Source organism: Phyllostomus hastatus, unplaced genomic scaffold (genome assembly GCF_019186645.2).
Source record: "Phyllostomus hastatus isolate PE091 unplaced genomic scaffold, TTU_PhHast_1.1 phas_contig_1162, whole genome shotgun sequence".
NCBI lineage: Eukaryota > Metazoa > Chordata > Mammalia > Chiroptera > Phyllostomidae > Phyllostomus > Phyllostomus hastatus.
In genome coordinates this window covers 6,269,633-6,285,671 of record NW_025333537.1, presented here as the reverse complement: position 1 = coordinate 6,285,671, position 16,039 = coordinate 6,269,633, and the positions used below count along the sequence as shown (strand labels likewise).

The window sequence follows — 16,039 nt, the reverse complement described above, 5'->3', positions numbered from 1 at the left end:
AATATGGGTGTGTGTAGATATAATTATGTGAACATTATCTCCTCTCCAATTCAAAAGTACATCCTCAAAAAGGAAACAGACAGGAAATTATTTACGGAAACAATGCATGTAAGTTAGTTAAGAACAACACCCTAAGATTTAAATAAGAACTACCGTAATTGCAAATGCTCACTGCAAATGCTCAAGCTCACATTAGACAATAACTACCTGAACATGTTCAATTATTTAAACCGAGGCTCTCCCTCCACAGGCCCCCGAAAACATTTCTCAAGTTAACCCTCTAATCTTCGCTCTTTGGGGTCCATTTCCCCACCTTCCGTTGCATGTTATTGAGTGGGCAGACGGAAACACGCCTGAGCTGCTGGCCAGGCGGCAGCCGCCAGGGAAACGTGGAGAGATGCTGTCCATCTCACCGTGTGTGTCCGTGCAGAGAGGACTGGGTCATCGGAAGCACTGTTTGCGACAGGCTTGCTTTGCCGCCCACAAATGAACGGAGCATGAAGTAACAGACCAGACAAATGCCGGTTTTAGATTACAACAAAACACGTGCTTTTATCGCTGCCTGGCTTGTTTCAGAAACACAAAACTGAGACCGACCCCGGTGTCCGCCTGCCTCTGCCCATCACCTGGTTACTCATGCTCATCGAGGAAATAGCCTTTCCAGAGAAAAATCAATCCTTTGGTCGTATCCAAGCTCTTCCCTGGGGGTTCAGCTTTCTTTCCTCATCAACTATTTCTTACCTGCTTCATTACTTTGGAGTCCCAGCCAGAAGCACTAAGTGTCAAAAACTCTTTTTTTAAACCTGACCTGAGAGTTTCCAGGCAAGTGGAGAGACTGGTAAATCTGGCTCCAAGGGTGGGCGGTACTACCACGTAATTACCTGGCACAACAGGATTTTCTAATGGTGTCTCATTAGGTATTAACGATCTGAAAGAGTCACTGGCCAAGCGACATTTTGGTCCAGGGGATAGAAGCACTCGACTCATTTAACACCCAGGTGACACGGCGATACACTGAGGTTGCCCTGTGATGGGATTTGGGCGTGTGGTGAATTCAAAGGTGAAAATCTTCTTTATACGGTGGCGGTGTGCGCTGTGTAAACGGCAAGCACCAAGGACAGTTTTCACTGTGTGGCTCTCGCTTGGGTATTAAGTCCTTTATAAGAAGTCTGCTTTTAAAGATTTCTATTGACAAAACTGCACTTTCTATAAAGATTTTTATTGGCTCTTTGATACCAGTAGGAAACAAATCCCCGGCCCCGTGGCTTCCTGAGTGGCAGTAACGTAAAACTAGGCTACGGCCTCGCTGGAGGGGTGACTGGGGGTGAGCGGAATCTCAGTGCAGCAGGCGGCTGCAGGCCCACGGTTCCTGAGCGCCCCGTCAGATTTATCTGCATCTAATTTGCAAAATGCTTACGCGCATTCTAGAGATAATTTCCCCCACCTCAAAGAGATTTAGTTCCTGTTGCCAAATGGGTACAGCGAGTAGTAGTTATGAAAACAAAATTCCTAGTACAAATAAAACCATCATTCCCTAACTGTTGGACAAAGCACCACCCAGCGTATGAACAAAGCCCTGAAGCTAGTAAATGCTTGGAAAAATACCACCGGGTTCTGAGTTTTAAGGGGACACAGGAATCGTCGGACTGATCTGCTTACATGAGATCTAGGGAATGTGTTAAAAATTTTTAAATAACGTACTAAATTCTTTTATAAGGCTCTTGGCAAGCAGCGTTACAGCATAGTGGTGCCTGGATGAGAGGGGCCGGTATCATCTTTGGACTGAAAAGTGCAGCCTTGTTTTTATCGGCCGCCAGTTTTTGAGTCCGCAAAGCAGCTCTCAGGGAAGCACCTGCACCCGCTTCTGCACATCAGACAACCGAGGCTGAGCCATTTCAACAGTCTCACCCCTACACTCAGACGGCCTGAGATTCAGGGCGCTGTACGTTTGTAAGTAGATGGAGGAAAGTTAACGAGACATCCTGCCCCTCGAGCATGGGATTTCTCCTCCTGGGTGGATTCGAGGAGGACAATGCAGTGGGCACCACGCAGCCAGGAGCGCCTCGCTGGCCTGTGGTGCGGTAGATGGTCTGTGACTGTCACCAGCCTGCAAACCGGGGGAACGTGGAGGGAGATGTGCCTGCTATTTCGAAGGAACAGCAAAAAGAAACCGGCCGGGGCTGTCAAGAGAAAGAAAGAACTAGCGCCGTGAATGTGTTCTAGGACTGACCGCAATCTTATGACACCATTACACGCGACTCAAGACAGCTGAAGAGCTCAGCACCAGGGCTCCTAGCTCGGTGGTGCGCGCTCTGAAACTAACCCAGGAGTGAACTCGCCCCTCAGAGGAGGAGGAGGAGACCACCCAGGAGCAGCTGGTATTCTGCTGGACGGGACAGTCAGGGGCAGTTGGGGTAGTGAAACTCTAGGTTCATTTCACTCTGGAAGGTACCTCGTGACGGAGTGTGCAACCCGTAACAGACACCCTGTGTAAGGGGGTACAGGCCGCTTTTACTACAAAGGCAGGACGGGAGGGAAAAGAAGCCACTCAAAGTTTCAGTAATTCAATAATTTATTCCTCTAAAAAAGTGTGTAAAAGTATATAGCTCTCATTCACAAGGTATATATGAATGACATTTAAAATGGAGGCCTTTTAGTATTGTTTCTTTTTATCAAAGTCTTTTAGTGTACTGTACCACCGCTATACTGTAGTTTTTTTAAATGAACTTCACATATTTTTGTATTCTTTCAAATTGTTTGCTATATATAAAAGAAGCTCACTGCAAAATGCCTGAAGGAAAAAAGAAACAAAAGGAATTCAGAACTTCCCAGAAATGTACAGCTTTTACACGTAAAAAAGGTTCTGAGATGTACATACAAGCATGCCGGCCAGCCCCGCCCCTCGCCCTCCCCACTCCCCTTCTCAGTTCCAACCAGGGTCCGAGTTCTGATTTCTGCAGAATTTCAAAAATTAAAAATAAAGAAAAAATAAAATAACTTCTCACTCTGTAGCAAATCCAGGGCTTGTACATTTCAGATTAATTCAGTAAAAAACTCACAAGTAAAATAATGCATATTTAAGGGAAATATTATACAGACTTTTTCACACAGAAGTACATAATAAGATTTTTTAAAATCTATTGCCATTCATTTATTTTTGCACAAAAACGTATAAATATGTCACCAGCTTTTCTTAACTTAAAAAACTTAAATAAAAGACACCAGATGAAAACTACCCTTTGCTGCCTTTTTTTTGAAAGATTTTTTGTAGGGGTTTTTTGTTTTTTTGTGGGTTTTTTCTTTTTCTTTCTTTTTTTTTCTTTTTTTGCTTAGAACTGGGTTTCTAGGGAAGAAAAGCCCCTGCATTAAAAACAGCCCATTTAAAAAAAATTCAAAGTTCTGATGAATTCTGGAAAAAAAAAGCAACCCCAAAGTGGTAAAAGATTACAAATATCTACTTTACAATTTGTCTTCTCACCAAGATAATTTTATACAAGTTTACAATCTTCAACATCTTATGCTCTTCAAAAGGCCATGAGAATTTTTCCTTTCTGATTAAGAAAAAATAGCACTGCAATATTTTCAAGTCAATTTTACACTGTACACATTAGATACAAATGATTTTGATATATCAGATTCTTTTAACCTATACATTGCGAAAGTCACCCCCCAGCTGGTGGGACAGAGAACAAAATCACCCATTTACAACTTCTTTCTCTGCTTTCACGTTCCCACCACACCACTTTTTTTTTAATATAATGTTTTAAACGTTAGATTATTTCAAGAAAAATACTTTTACAAAATCCTATCAGTTACTACATTTTTCCTTTTTTTGTTAATAACCGGGACATGGTAGTCTCTTGGAAGAACTTTTAAAATCTGTGTGATTCTCTCCACAGACGTCTAGCGCTCAGCAGCCTGGCCGGAGCGGCTCCCGGGAGGCCGCCTGCCCACGCCCTCCGACAGACACGCACAGACACGCACGCAGGTGGGGTTCGAGGCGGGGCTCACAGACAACCCTCTGGGGCCCGGAATGAGGAGTCATAAAATACTTCAATTAGCCATTAATGCTCTAAAAAGGCATTTAAAAAAAAAAGTCCCACCAGGAAGGCTCAAGTTCAAGTACTAATTTAATGGTTAAGTTGTAATATTTCTTTGAAATAATATTCCTACAGTCCAGAAAAAATTCACCATATTTATAACTGATTTTATGAGCAAACACTTTTGATTGTAATATATACATGAGTCCCTTTTGATCTAATGAGAGGAGAGACCTGGCTTTCAGTAAGAATTCACTAGAAAATATATTTCCATTGTGACTATATAAAACTAATGAAGGTACTTGCCTCCATGGCTCTGGGTTGAACTTGACTGCCTTCTGTATAAAAATGTTATCCTTCATGAAATGCTGGCCACTTTTAATAAGGAACACGGCAGAATGTTTACCCAGTTTGTTCTTAGCAAAACCTACTGCTGGGTGGTTTGGGACATAGCACTTTTTAGGCATGCTCCCCGATTTGTGTCACCCCCTTTCCGGCTCCTAGGACAGAGGTATGTAGTCAAAGAACCCTATGGTGGATGTAAGCTGAGTTTCAGCTACTGTGCCTGGTCCTCACAAATTAAAAAAAAATCAAAAGAAAAGTCACAAAAACCATATGACAAAGCAACTTAAAATAAATAAATGAAATGGAGATGTCTCCAGACCTTTCGTGTCTGCACACAGGTATGAAGTTAACCAAAACACTCATGCCAGTCGAGATGGGCGCGCCAGGGAGAGAGGAACCCCGCGTGAAATCGCGTACTTGAGCTGGTTCTTGTTTTTAAAAAGTCCCAGAACAGGGAGTTCGGGTAACCCACAGGCCGTACACCAATACCTAGAGGATTTCATCCAAAGGGCAAACTACCCTTATTTTAAAACAGAGACTGAAAACACAGACTCTTGTGCAAAAGGATACTGTCTCTTCTGTTTCCCTCTTGAAAACCAACACCAGCAAAACCTTCCTGTGAAACCAGAGGTTTGGGGCTGCACACACCCCGGCACCGGCTGAAGTCACCACCCGTGGAAGTCTCCGGCCCGCGAGAGAAGCGCCGGTGAGTCCCTCCGGTAACGAACACTGCGGACACGTCTGTGCCTGCTGAGGGGGAGCCACAGCGCGGGCTGTGGAGAGTGGTCTCGAGAGGAGGACTGGGGCCTTTGCAGAGTGGAGCAGGCTCCGTGGACTGAGGCTGCGGGAGAAGGAACTGAGCCAGAGAGAACAAGTGCTTTTCTAATTAGAGTATATTCATGATGGCGTTGTACAACTGAGTGAGCACCACAAAGTGGACGGGAAGGCAGGAGGTACGGTCCTGGGTGGCCGGATTGCACGTGAGCCAGGACAGAGCGTTGTACTGCTCCAAGACAAACCTGCCGGACAGAAGGCACAGGTCAGGGGATGAGGCCCGGCAGAGGTGTGGTGACCCACCCAGCCTAATGTTCCGGACGTCCGCAGGAAGAAGGCCTCCCGTCCTTCCTTACCTGGCCCGGACGCTCCCCTGCACCCCCCTCCCCCAGACCCGCACTGTCCAGGACTGCAGCCACGGCTGCATGTGACCTCACAGGTGCTGAAGTATGAAACAGGCCCTGGATTTCAAAGACTCGGTATTTAAAAACCATGTAAAATAGCTCATGAATGTTTTTATATTGATTACTGTTGGAATATTTTGGATATATCTGATGTTATCCTGATCTATTTCTGATACAATTGAATTTATTACTAAAATTAACTTCGCTGGTTTCTTTTCGTCACAGCGCTGCACTGCACAAAGGTAGCATCTTTTCCGTGAATGCCACACCTCAATTACAACACTTGAAAAACAAGAGCAAAGGAATATCATATAATTTCAAACTGTGCTGCTATGCGCCTGGGTCTGAACCTACCTCAGAACATCAGATGTGGTTTTGGAGTCGAGAGGATGTGGAACCCGCTGGGAATTCCTGGCAGGGAGCAGCTCGTCCGACTGTGCCACTGAGATGTGGTGGTGCAGGGAAGCCTGGCGAGAGAGCAGAGCCCCTTACCCTCCTGGTCTGGTCCACCGAGGGGCAGCGCAAGGGTCGCCCACGGCCCAGAGCACGTGCTCTTAAGTTGGAAGGCGGGGCTTCTGTGTGTTTATGAATTTTAAGCTGCTCAGTAACCCCAATGTGATTCCACAAAACTCCATATCCTAGAGTTTGGGGGAGTGGGGAGCTAGCCTTGTGGATGCACAAGTAACGTGCCCCTGCAGGTCTCCACCTGGAGAAGGCCACACAAGGTGCCTACAGCTTGCTGTCCCTGTGGCGTTCTTCCATCCCGGTTTCCACGAGCTGATAGTTCTAGAGACTCAGTTAGGTTCAGATTATTGTGGGGGGCGGGGGCAGAAACAAGAACACGTTATAACGGGGGCTGTGCCATTCTCATCGCATCACAGCATGAGGCACTCCACGTGCTGTCCCCACTGGCACGGTCACTGAATTAGGAGGTGCCAGCATGCCCCATCCATTACAAAGTTTCCCATCCACTGTTAATGGTTTTAGCATAGTGTAATTCATTAAATAACTAAGAAATATAATATGCATAAGAGAAGCAACATAAATGCTTGGTTCTTTCTCTTTATTTTTCCACTTTTAGGGTAATGAGCTGCTGCTCTACCAGCTTCAACAGGTGACTGTTAAGTAAACACTTAACAGTCCACTTTCCAGTGCAATCATGAACCCGTGGGCTGACCTCCACCTGCGGCTACCACGTTCTTTTCGAAGGCCAAATGGCACTGTTCTTGGGCAACGGAAACCCCTCCACGCTGGCGGCTGGGTTCTCTGCCAGTGCTCTACTCTCAGGTAACATCCTTGCTTTTAAGCGTGACAAGATATCCCAGGTTCATCTTGAGTAATTCTTACTTCAATCCTGGAATCAGTCATTTCTCCAAAGAATTATGAATAACAAATGGTATTTAGGAACCACAATCGTGGCAAGAGAGGTATTCACTGCTACTAAGCAGTCACTGCTCCTAAGCCTTTTCAGTAGACAAGAGTTAAAATACACTTTTAAAGAAGAAACAATAAATCTAGGTTTACACTCATAATTTAAATGCAAAGATTAGATAACATTTTATATAACTTCTTTGACTTTGTAATAATATGTTGCAGTCACCAGGAAAAGAAAATTCCTTCAATTATTCTTGGTTTGAACATTCTGGGGGGCGGATATGTGTATGTGTGGGTCTCACACATCAGATGATTACATACAAACATTTCTCATTCTGTTATGGGCAGTAATACCCCACTATTACAGTTTATTCAGCCAGTCCCCTACTGTTGGACATTTCGGCTGTTTCTAATCTTTCACATATGCCATTTTTTGTTTCTGCCCAAGTTTCTTTGGAATAGATTTCTGGAGTTGGGATTGCAGCATCAAAAGGAAAACGTGTAGGGCTGTAGAACCCGGCCTCTCCCACGGCCCCGCCAACAGAGTGATGGTGTCAAACCGTTGGCTCTTTGCCAATCTGTGGGCGAGGAATGGATTTCTTTCCAGTTTCCTTCGCCCAAACTGGAAGTGGGTGATCTTTTGTATTTAACCCTTAACTTGGATAAAAACTTTCCAAGAAATGCACAGGGAGGAGCGAGTGTGGATGTGGAACGGTTCCGCTGCCTCTGGCCCTGCCCTCGGGAACACACAGCAGCCGGTGGCAGGGGAGCAAGAAGGCGGCTCCTTCTCACTTCCGCCCAGGCTGACTTCTCCGACAGCGATGCGAGCGGATCAGGGAGAAAGGCCGCTGAATGGAACCACGTGTCCAGCCGACAGGTGCCCTCCGGGCCCCACAAAGTCCCCACACCCGTCAGTGTGATTCATTTCTTTGTGACATGGTTGTGGGCTCCTCTCCTAGATTCTACTCCCCACCTGTGACTGCAGCTTACATACCCTCAGAGTATAAACACATGTATCAGAAACGGGGCACAGAGTAAGGCTGTGGTGGCAGGAATTCTGAACCAAAACTGAATGTAATCGTAAGTCACTCGCTCATTCCCCTCCCCACCCCCAACTGCAAGTACGTAACCAACCTTTAGGAAGAGAGGGCACTGGTTCTGAGCCTGCGGACACGATGACCAAAACCACTGCGGGAGATTCTCAGCTTTGGCAGTTGATACAAAATACCCAAGGGCCAGAGGCTGCTGCTTCAGCTCCTCAGGGGCTTCTCTAGAAAGAAGACGCTCTCCCTGGCTCTGAGACACAAACCCCAAAAGCATTATCAGCATTTACCACCAAAGGAAACGTAAAAAAAAAAAAAAAAAAAAGATATAATTGACATAAAACATCTTAGTTTCAGGTATATAACACAATAATTCCTACTCCCGTATTTTTATATATCGCAAAGTGATTACCTCAGGAAGTCTAGTTAGCGTCCACCACCACACACAGTCACAGAAGTTGTTTTGTTAAGATCTGCGCTCTCGGCAGGCTTCAGATCCGCGACACCGCGGCGGTGACCACAGCCCCCGCGCTGCGCGGCAGCTCCCGGGGCCTACTGGTTTCAGAGCCGGAAGTCTGTGCCCGTGGGCCGCCTCCACCGGCTTCTGGTCAGCTCACCCTGCACACTGTAACGAGTGCCCCCCTTTCTGGCAGCACCTCACCCAAAAACGCCAGGTAACCAAGAAAGCTCAACAGGGAGGCACTGTCTGTGCGGCGCACAGACGGCTGATGGAAAGTATGGCTCAGGCAGGAGGTACCAGCAAAACTAATGATACCAGTCACTTAAGTACAAATTTATTCTCTTTGGTTCTTTTCAGCAGAAGGTAAGCTCTGCCATGTGGCACTATTAGGTATCAAACTAAGAAGGAAAGGAGCAAGTCTCTGACAGCTGAAGGCACCGCCGCACTCTCGTGCCCTTTCACTAGCAGCCAACCTAGAACACACAAGCGCACCTGACCACCCACTGGTTCGGGAAGCACGACACGGCACGGGGACCTGCAGGGCCCGGGTGTCACTGACCTGCCGGCAGTGGGAGCTCTGCTCGAGAAGCAGCCTTGTTTTACTTTACAGCAATCCTCTTAATAACAGGCTCCTGTAAGAGACTTACTGTGCGTTTCTGAAATGGGCATTTTCCTCATCTTTGATACTTTTAGCTAGCTTCAAGAGTTGAAAATATTGTTTTCATGCAAGCAATAATAATCTGTTTTTAAAAGCCTTCAGTTTCAAGGAAAAAATAAATCCTCAACTACTACACCAACCTGTATTAGTTCCGAGATGGTTAAAAAATAAAACTTACTGCAACTTTGAACAAATCCGCTCCCCTTTTGTAATGTCTTAACTGAGTATCAAAGAATGCTTAATGGTTCAGAAAGAGGGAATGCTAAAAACACCTCATGGGTCACCTAGCTACACGTGCTCTGGATTCAAAAAGGCCACCTGACGAGCCAGCTTCAAAGCAGGGCCATTAAAAGGCGACAGTCCATGACAGCCTTTAGGGCTGGAGGCTGCAACAGAGGGAGAAAATACAGCACACCTCTGTTTCCTATGAAACTAAAATTACACCTGAATCACCAACTCTCTGTGAATGGATAAACTGTATTACAACCAGCAGTACTGGAGGTGGCTGCTATCATTTCCATTTCACAGATAAGCTAACTAAGGCTGAGAAGGTGAAGCAGGCGTGTCCAAGGTCACAAATCCAGCGACCTGGGTGGCTGTGAGTCAGCTGTACTCACCCAGGGCACACATTCTTAGCTGCTATGCCATCTGCCTCTAGATTTCACATTAATCCTGAATTAAAACTAGCCAATATAAAATTTGTGTTCCTGGCTCCTATCACAATAATCTCCAATGAATTAACAAATTATCATTAACTGGTGAATGATTTTGGAGGAAATAAAGACATTTAAAATCTCTTCCCTCCTGGAGGAGGAGGGTGGGAGCCAGGCAGTAACTCGAGGGCAGCCCGGTGAGCCGACCTGCCCGGGTTTCATGGGCTGTGGCTGAGGCTTAAATCTTCTTTCTCTTGATTCAACTCAGGGCTGGCAATCAAAGCCCCCCTGACAGAGACCTAAGCCCTCTAAGTACATCTTTTGTCTAAACGAGTGTGAGCAGGGTTGTGTATACTTGTCCAGTTTAATACATCAGACAGAGCAATTTTCTGTGTCTCAACCCCTCAGTCTCTTAACATTTAAATAAAGGGTACAATGTAGTAATAAAGCACGAATCATCTAGTGTTTAAACAAAGTTAATACGAGTTATGGCAGAATCTTTTCCTCGTCAATCTTTTGTTAATCCACCTTTAATATCCCTTTGATATTTAAAGATGAACCTAGTTGTAAGCTCTGGCTTTTTTCCTTAATATTCTGGCATCAACCTGACTATTTCTCCCACAAAAGCCTCCCGAGGCTATGCCCTTCCCACGGCCTGGTCACAGAGGAGAGCGGACTGCGTAAACGCAGGCGCCGGGCTGTAACATGGAACAGTCAGGCTCCTTTCGGAACAATTAACCATCGACAAACGTGGTCTTCAATTAACACAGTTACTCTGCATTTAAATAAGCAGATCTGTCCAACTAGCCTCCAAAAAACCACTAGTTTGGCAAAACTTTAGAAATAACTGGGAAGCAGCAAGCAACCAAAACTAATTTCTGCTAAGAAAACAGTAATCGCACACACCCTTACAGCCGTAATAGGACTGCTCCTCTGAAAAAAATTTAATCTGGAATAATAATACATTTCTTTCAGATTCCTGCCTTTATCCAAAATGGAACAACTCCAGAGTCACCTTCCCACACTTACTTCTCTCACATCGGGGACCAAGAGCACTTCGGAGACAGGTGCACATAGTAAAAAGATGACCGCACTTCCGGAGGACTATTTTCCTGACGGCTGAGATTGTTCCCGACAGCCTACGTCAAACCGCCCTTACCCGACTGTGCTGGAAGTGAGAGCCCACGCCGATTCCAGAAGGAGAGCCTGGGGACGGGACTGGGGAGGAGTTGGGGGAGGAATGGAGGTTCCCAGTTATTAATATGCCAATGTCATTGTCCATATCGTCTGGGAATGGAAGGTCAACAAACATGTCATCTAGAGGGGAGTAAAAAAAAACACACAACAATTAAAAAAAACTATCCATAACCAATACACAGTTGGGGGGCTACAAATATAACAGGCAGGTGCTATTAACAAATTAGTAAGATTTAACGTGCACCGACTGAGTGCTGCAAATTATTCTTTGATTTTGTACTCTCTCTGATGATCTCCAATGAGAAGTATTAACAGAATGAATAAATAAATGAAGAAATAAAGATGGAAGAAGCGCTAAAGAAAGAAGCATTTAATTATTTAACGACGTTAAAACGGACACTGTCTACGAAAAGAGCGGAACCCATTTATGCAGCCAATTAGCACCTAAAATACTGGAGGCTGAATTACTGCAGGTTATCAGGTTCAGTAAACCTGCCCTGAAACTAGAGGCCTCATCCGCAAGCAGATCAAAGCACCACGTGTTCACTAAGAAATCCTCTCCCATATTAGATGAGTCAGGTACATGCACAGCAGAAAACCTGAACAGCATAGAAGAGGAACACTATCACCCATAACCCAGTTACCACAAACATTTGTTCTATGATTCTTTTTCTCTTACTGGTTATCCATACTACATAGAGTATGAACAGAGTGGGGCAAAAGCGGGTTCCAGTTGTCCACATGGAAAACAATGCAGTAAGAAACACTAACGCAAGCATAAACTGTGTTCTGTGCACGCAGCACTGCCAACCACTTCTGCCCCACCCCGAATACACACACACAGTGTGCTGTCCTTTTACCTTCCCCCTTTAACAGAATTAAACGCTGGTCGCTGTTAAAAATTCTTTAAAACACAACGCAAATGGCCGCATAATACTGAGCATTTACAGTTTATAAATAATCATTTCTTAACAAATGCCTTAATATACTCAAACTAAAAATATTTACTATCGATAATGAAGTAAAAAGTTGTTTTAGAACAAATTAGATTCCCAGTGATTAGCTAAAGGCAGGTGTTATCACTATATTGCCTAGCAGTCTTCAAACACTTCAAATCAGATCAAGAAATAGTTATCAAAAGAGTAACACCCATGTACTGTACACAATACCAAACAGATACTGCTTTTGCCTTTTAATGAAAAACAAGAGAAAGTGAATTACCCAAAAGAGGTAAGTATTTACTTGGTCTTGGTAATAGAGCCAATTAATTCTCCAAAACCAAAAAGACTGTCTGACTGTCTGACCTGCTTCCTGCTTCACGTGTTGTTTATCACAACTCAGAGAGCCCGCAGCAGCCCGCCGCTGCCCACTCTAGCTCTGGGCCTCCTGGGAGGAGCTGGGCCCCAGGCACACACGGTCCTCCACTCACCATTGTTGGGGCTGAACCCGTCTTCATTGGGATAGTTGGCCGGAGCCACCTGGATGGTCGACGACGTCGGGAACACCAAGATGTGTGTACAAGAAGCATCTTGAGGGGTGTTGAGCTGAGACGACTGCATGTTTAATGCGGTACTTCGGCCAAAAACAGAGCCCATCGTGACCGCGTCTTTAAAAAAAAAGTATTAATTCCTTTTGTGCAGCAGTGAGTGACTCCAGAAATGAGGTTTTTAAGAGGACCAAGACTGTAGAGATGCAAGTCTGACACAACTGTCACAATGAATACATTTAAAGGTGAGCGCAAGTGTTTAAATATCTTCAAGAAACCTGCTACGATAACCCAGCTCTCATTTCATACCGGAAATGTTATGGTAAAATTGGACCGAGTCTACCAAATATGATTTAATTACTTATAAGAAGTATTTCTAAAAATAAATCTCCCATGTTCCTTCCTCCTGTCGTTGTTCACAATTTATAAAGCACTATTCTCCTAAATGATACAATTCTGTACCAATGGCACCATTCAACTAATGATTGTTAGAAGTAACATTTATTGAATGCTTAGCACACCCCAGACTCTGTGCTAAATTCTGTATTCCTGCCATCGCATTCAGGCGTCACGGCCACCTCGAGGCAGGAACTATGATCCCCACTTTGTGATGAGGACAGTGCACAAAGGAGCAGTGTCATCTGCCCAGGTGGCATGTCGAGCAGGCCAACACGGGCCATCTGTCTCCTGTACCACAACACTATTTACTTTCATAACCATGAGTGGACAGGGTCTCCCATTTGATCAAAGAAGTCTCAGGTGGTAAAAACAGGTTTCAAAGTATAAAATTGCTTTGTTATAAAATTATACAATAGCTTGGTTGCTAATGAAAAAACAAATTCGGTGGCCACAGTGTTTTGGCCATTTGCACACAGGCACTGACTGAGAATTTACTGCGGCCCGGGCATTGCATGTACCAAATGCTTCACCTCTATGCGCCTCACCAATCATCCTCGCTGTGAAAGAGATTCTACACATGCTCTCTTAAGGCTGCTTACAGATTCTGTCTTTAAAATACGCATCATGCTGGTGTCTACGTTAGTCGTTTTTGGAGGGTGACCTTGACAACCTAACAAGTCAGGGTCAGGCAACAGTAGTTAGCCATGACTCTAAGACTGCTCAATCATATCCAGAATGTACTTGACCAAGCTATGGTCAACAAAGACAATAAAATCACAAACTACTCCCCTTGGAAGAGACCAAATGGTTTCCATTTTTTAGCCCTAAGTACAATCTTCTCTTATGAACAGAAAAAATAAAGACACATTCTACACTTGTCTGTGGACTTAAATTTAATGGACTGAACTGATGTGATACCTCATTAATGAAACTGACAAGAAGAGAGAGATTTACCTGGCATCACTACAAAGGACCCCTGGGGCTCCATGGCAACCAGGCAGGCACTAAGGATAGAAGGAGAGTCTGCGGCAGAGATTCCACACATCCGGCACACGTCCTTGAGCCGTTTACTGATTGTCTGTAGTGAACATTCTCCAAGGAGGATACTCCAATCTGAAATCAAATATCACAGTCATACACAGTCTTTAAAATTCATATTGCTATTATGTTTGAGTGTTTTACCAGTTTTGCCTATTAAGTGAATTTCCAGGATTGGGCCCTAATGGGAATGTGACTTTACAGAGGTTCCCCCCCCTTTTGCTGCAAAGGAAATGTTACTGGACTTTTATTACACTTCATTAAGAAAGAAACAAAGGCCTACTATTCTGTAGACTGCAGTCAGGTCTGAAATGACCTGTGAGAGTCCAGCACAGACCCTGGTAGATTCAGACACTTCAGATACTTTTCAAAGATGCGGCCAGTCTGTTCTCCCCTTCTCCTTTGTCTCCAGCCCCCATCAACACTTCTCTTTAGAGGAGAGCACAGTTGGGCGACCTCAGTTTTGCCTACTGCTTGCTGTAAATCGGTTGTTTCCATGAAAGGCAAGAAGCAGCAGAAACGAAGGAGAACCTTTTTTAGAAAGCCCAGAAGCACTAACAAACAATGGGTGTCCGTAAAGTACTCTGAATGATGCCACAATAATTAGGCGGATTAAAAAGGCGGCATAAACTTTCTAATATTTGTTTATTGCCTCCAAACAAAAGCACCATGTCTGCTCAGGGAGGGTTATGGGCCACACTGACTCTGCGGACTGAGCTCGATCGGTCCTCTCTCACACCCTCCCTGACACACGGGAAGCATGTCACACTCCGGCCGTAGCACGGCCGTCACACTGCATCCCACTAATGAAAGGGCACTCCTGCAGGCTTCTCTAACTCCGTATGCTTCCAAACAAGCTGTTCTCCCCTTAAAGAGAAGGTGGAAGTTTTTTTCATATTTCTTATTCCTAAGTAACCTCAAATTGTAGTAGCTGAAATAAAAGTGGCCAGGAACACAGAAAGGTATTTTTTAAAACCACAGAAAAATCAAACAGATGCGAGTTTTGTACTTAAAATCAAACAAGGAGGAAAAGGTGGTACATGTTTTCTTACAAGCACTCTGGTGATAAAGAACAGACACTCACAAAGCTGACTCCGAAGCCTGCAGGCTCGCATCTGACACCGCCACACAGAAATGCAATGCGTGCAGAACTGCAACCCCGAAGGAAGGACTGCAGGGCGGTAAACTGAGTTCCTGTGCACTAGGCTCTTTCCATGTTTCCATCCCTGAGAGCACCCTTTCTCCCCCTCTTCAGACAGAGTCTTCAGTCCCATGTACACTCTTCCTCTCTAAGAGCCGGGAGGAGCGTGCCCCTTCTAATAAACCATACAAGAGAAGGCAATGGCCTTAATAATTTTCCAAAATACCAAGGGTCTAGGCCACTAGGCTACATTTTTATCCCCTCTTCTTCTTTTCTATTATATTCTAACTTTTCCCAAGGGTTAAGAGTAGCTTAAAACCTTTAAGAAATAAGGTTGACTAAGAGGCACAGTAGGAGAGAAGATAGGAATTCTGACAGAAATGAAATGATGAATTCCCTAATGTGTCAGACCTCTAGGCTACTGATATAAGATTCATTATAAGTATAATATTCTTTAAAGAATGAAAAGGATAATATTGTCTATTGGTCTATAATACAATTTATTACTAAAAAATTATGTACAATAGATTTCTAAGAAACACTTATTTAATACATACTATGTAATATTTGTATAACTGCTGTTACACTTTAATAATTAACTCACTCAGGCACTTGCTACAATGCAAGTTATATTCATATCAAAGGTTTTATTTCAGGGGTTCCACAAATATTTGACACAAATTTTGTGTAAAGAAATAATGTGTGTAGCCTAGTGCAAGAGTCAGCAAACTGTGGTCCTGACACCAAATCCTACAGTCCTGCTTTGTGCAGACCTTAGAAAAATGCTTCTCCCTTCTATATACATATGTTGGACTTTTTATAAATGTGCCATTAATTAATAAGGCTTTATTTAAAAGAATAATCTAGGCTTTTAAAGCTGTGCAAGTAGCCACAGTGGGTGAGTCAATGAGCTGGGCTTGAGGCCTGGCAGGGCAGCTGCCGGTGGCCAGCTGTGCTATGTTAGTTACTGCTAGTGCTTTGTGACTATTGTATTTACAAGAAATATAAGCAGTTGGTAGATACATTT

The 16,039-nt window shown here is 44.4% G+C and overlaps 1 protein-coding gene across 2 annotated transcripts in view; it reads right to left on the bottom strand.

Annotated features, from left to right (window-relative positions):
• Positions 1-2,554: 2,554 nt before the first annotated feature.
• Positions 2,555-16,039, bottom strand: part of MED13L (mediator complex subunit 13L) — a 260,578-nt gene continuing 247,093 nt past the window's right edge. For both annotated transcript variants that reach the window (XM_045846637.1, XM_045846643.1), the window contains exons 26-31: positions 13,788-13,946; positions 12,378-12,554; positions 10,911-11,068; positions 8,072-8,233; positions 5,918-6,030; positions 2,555-5,404 (exon numbers count right to left, since the gene is read on the bottom strand). In XM_045846637.1, the coding sequence (XP_045702593.1) occupies positions 5,272-5,404; positions 5,918-6,030; positions 8,072-8,233; positions 10,911-11,068; positions 12,378-12,554; positions 13,788-13,946 (902 nt within the window). In that variant the 3' untranslated portion in view covers positions 2,555-5,271. The remainder of the gene's footprint in view (positions 5,405-5,917; positions 6,031-8,071; positions 8,234-10,910; positions 11,069-12,377; positions 12,555-13,787; positions 13,947-16,039) is intronic.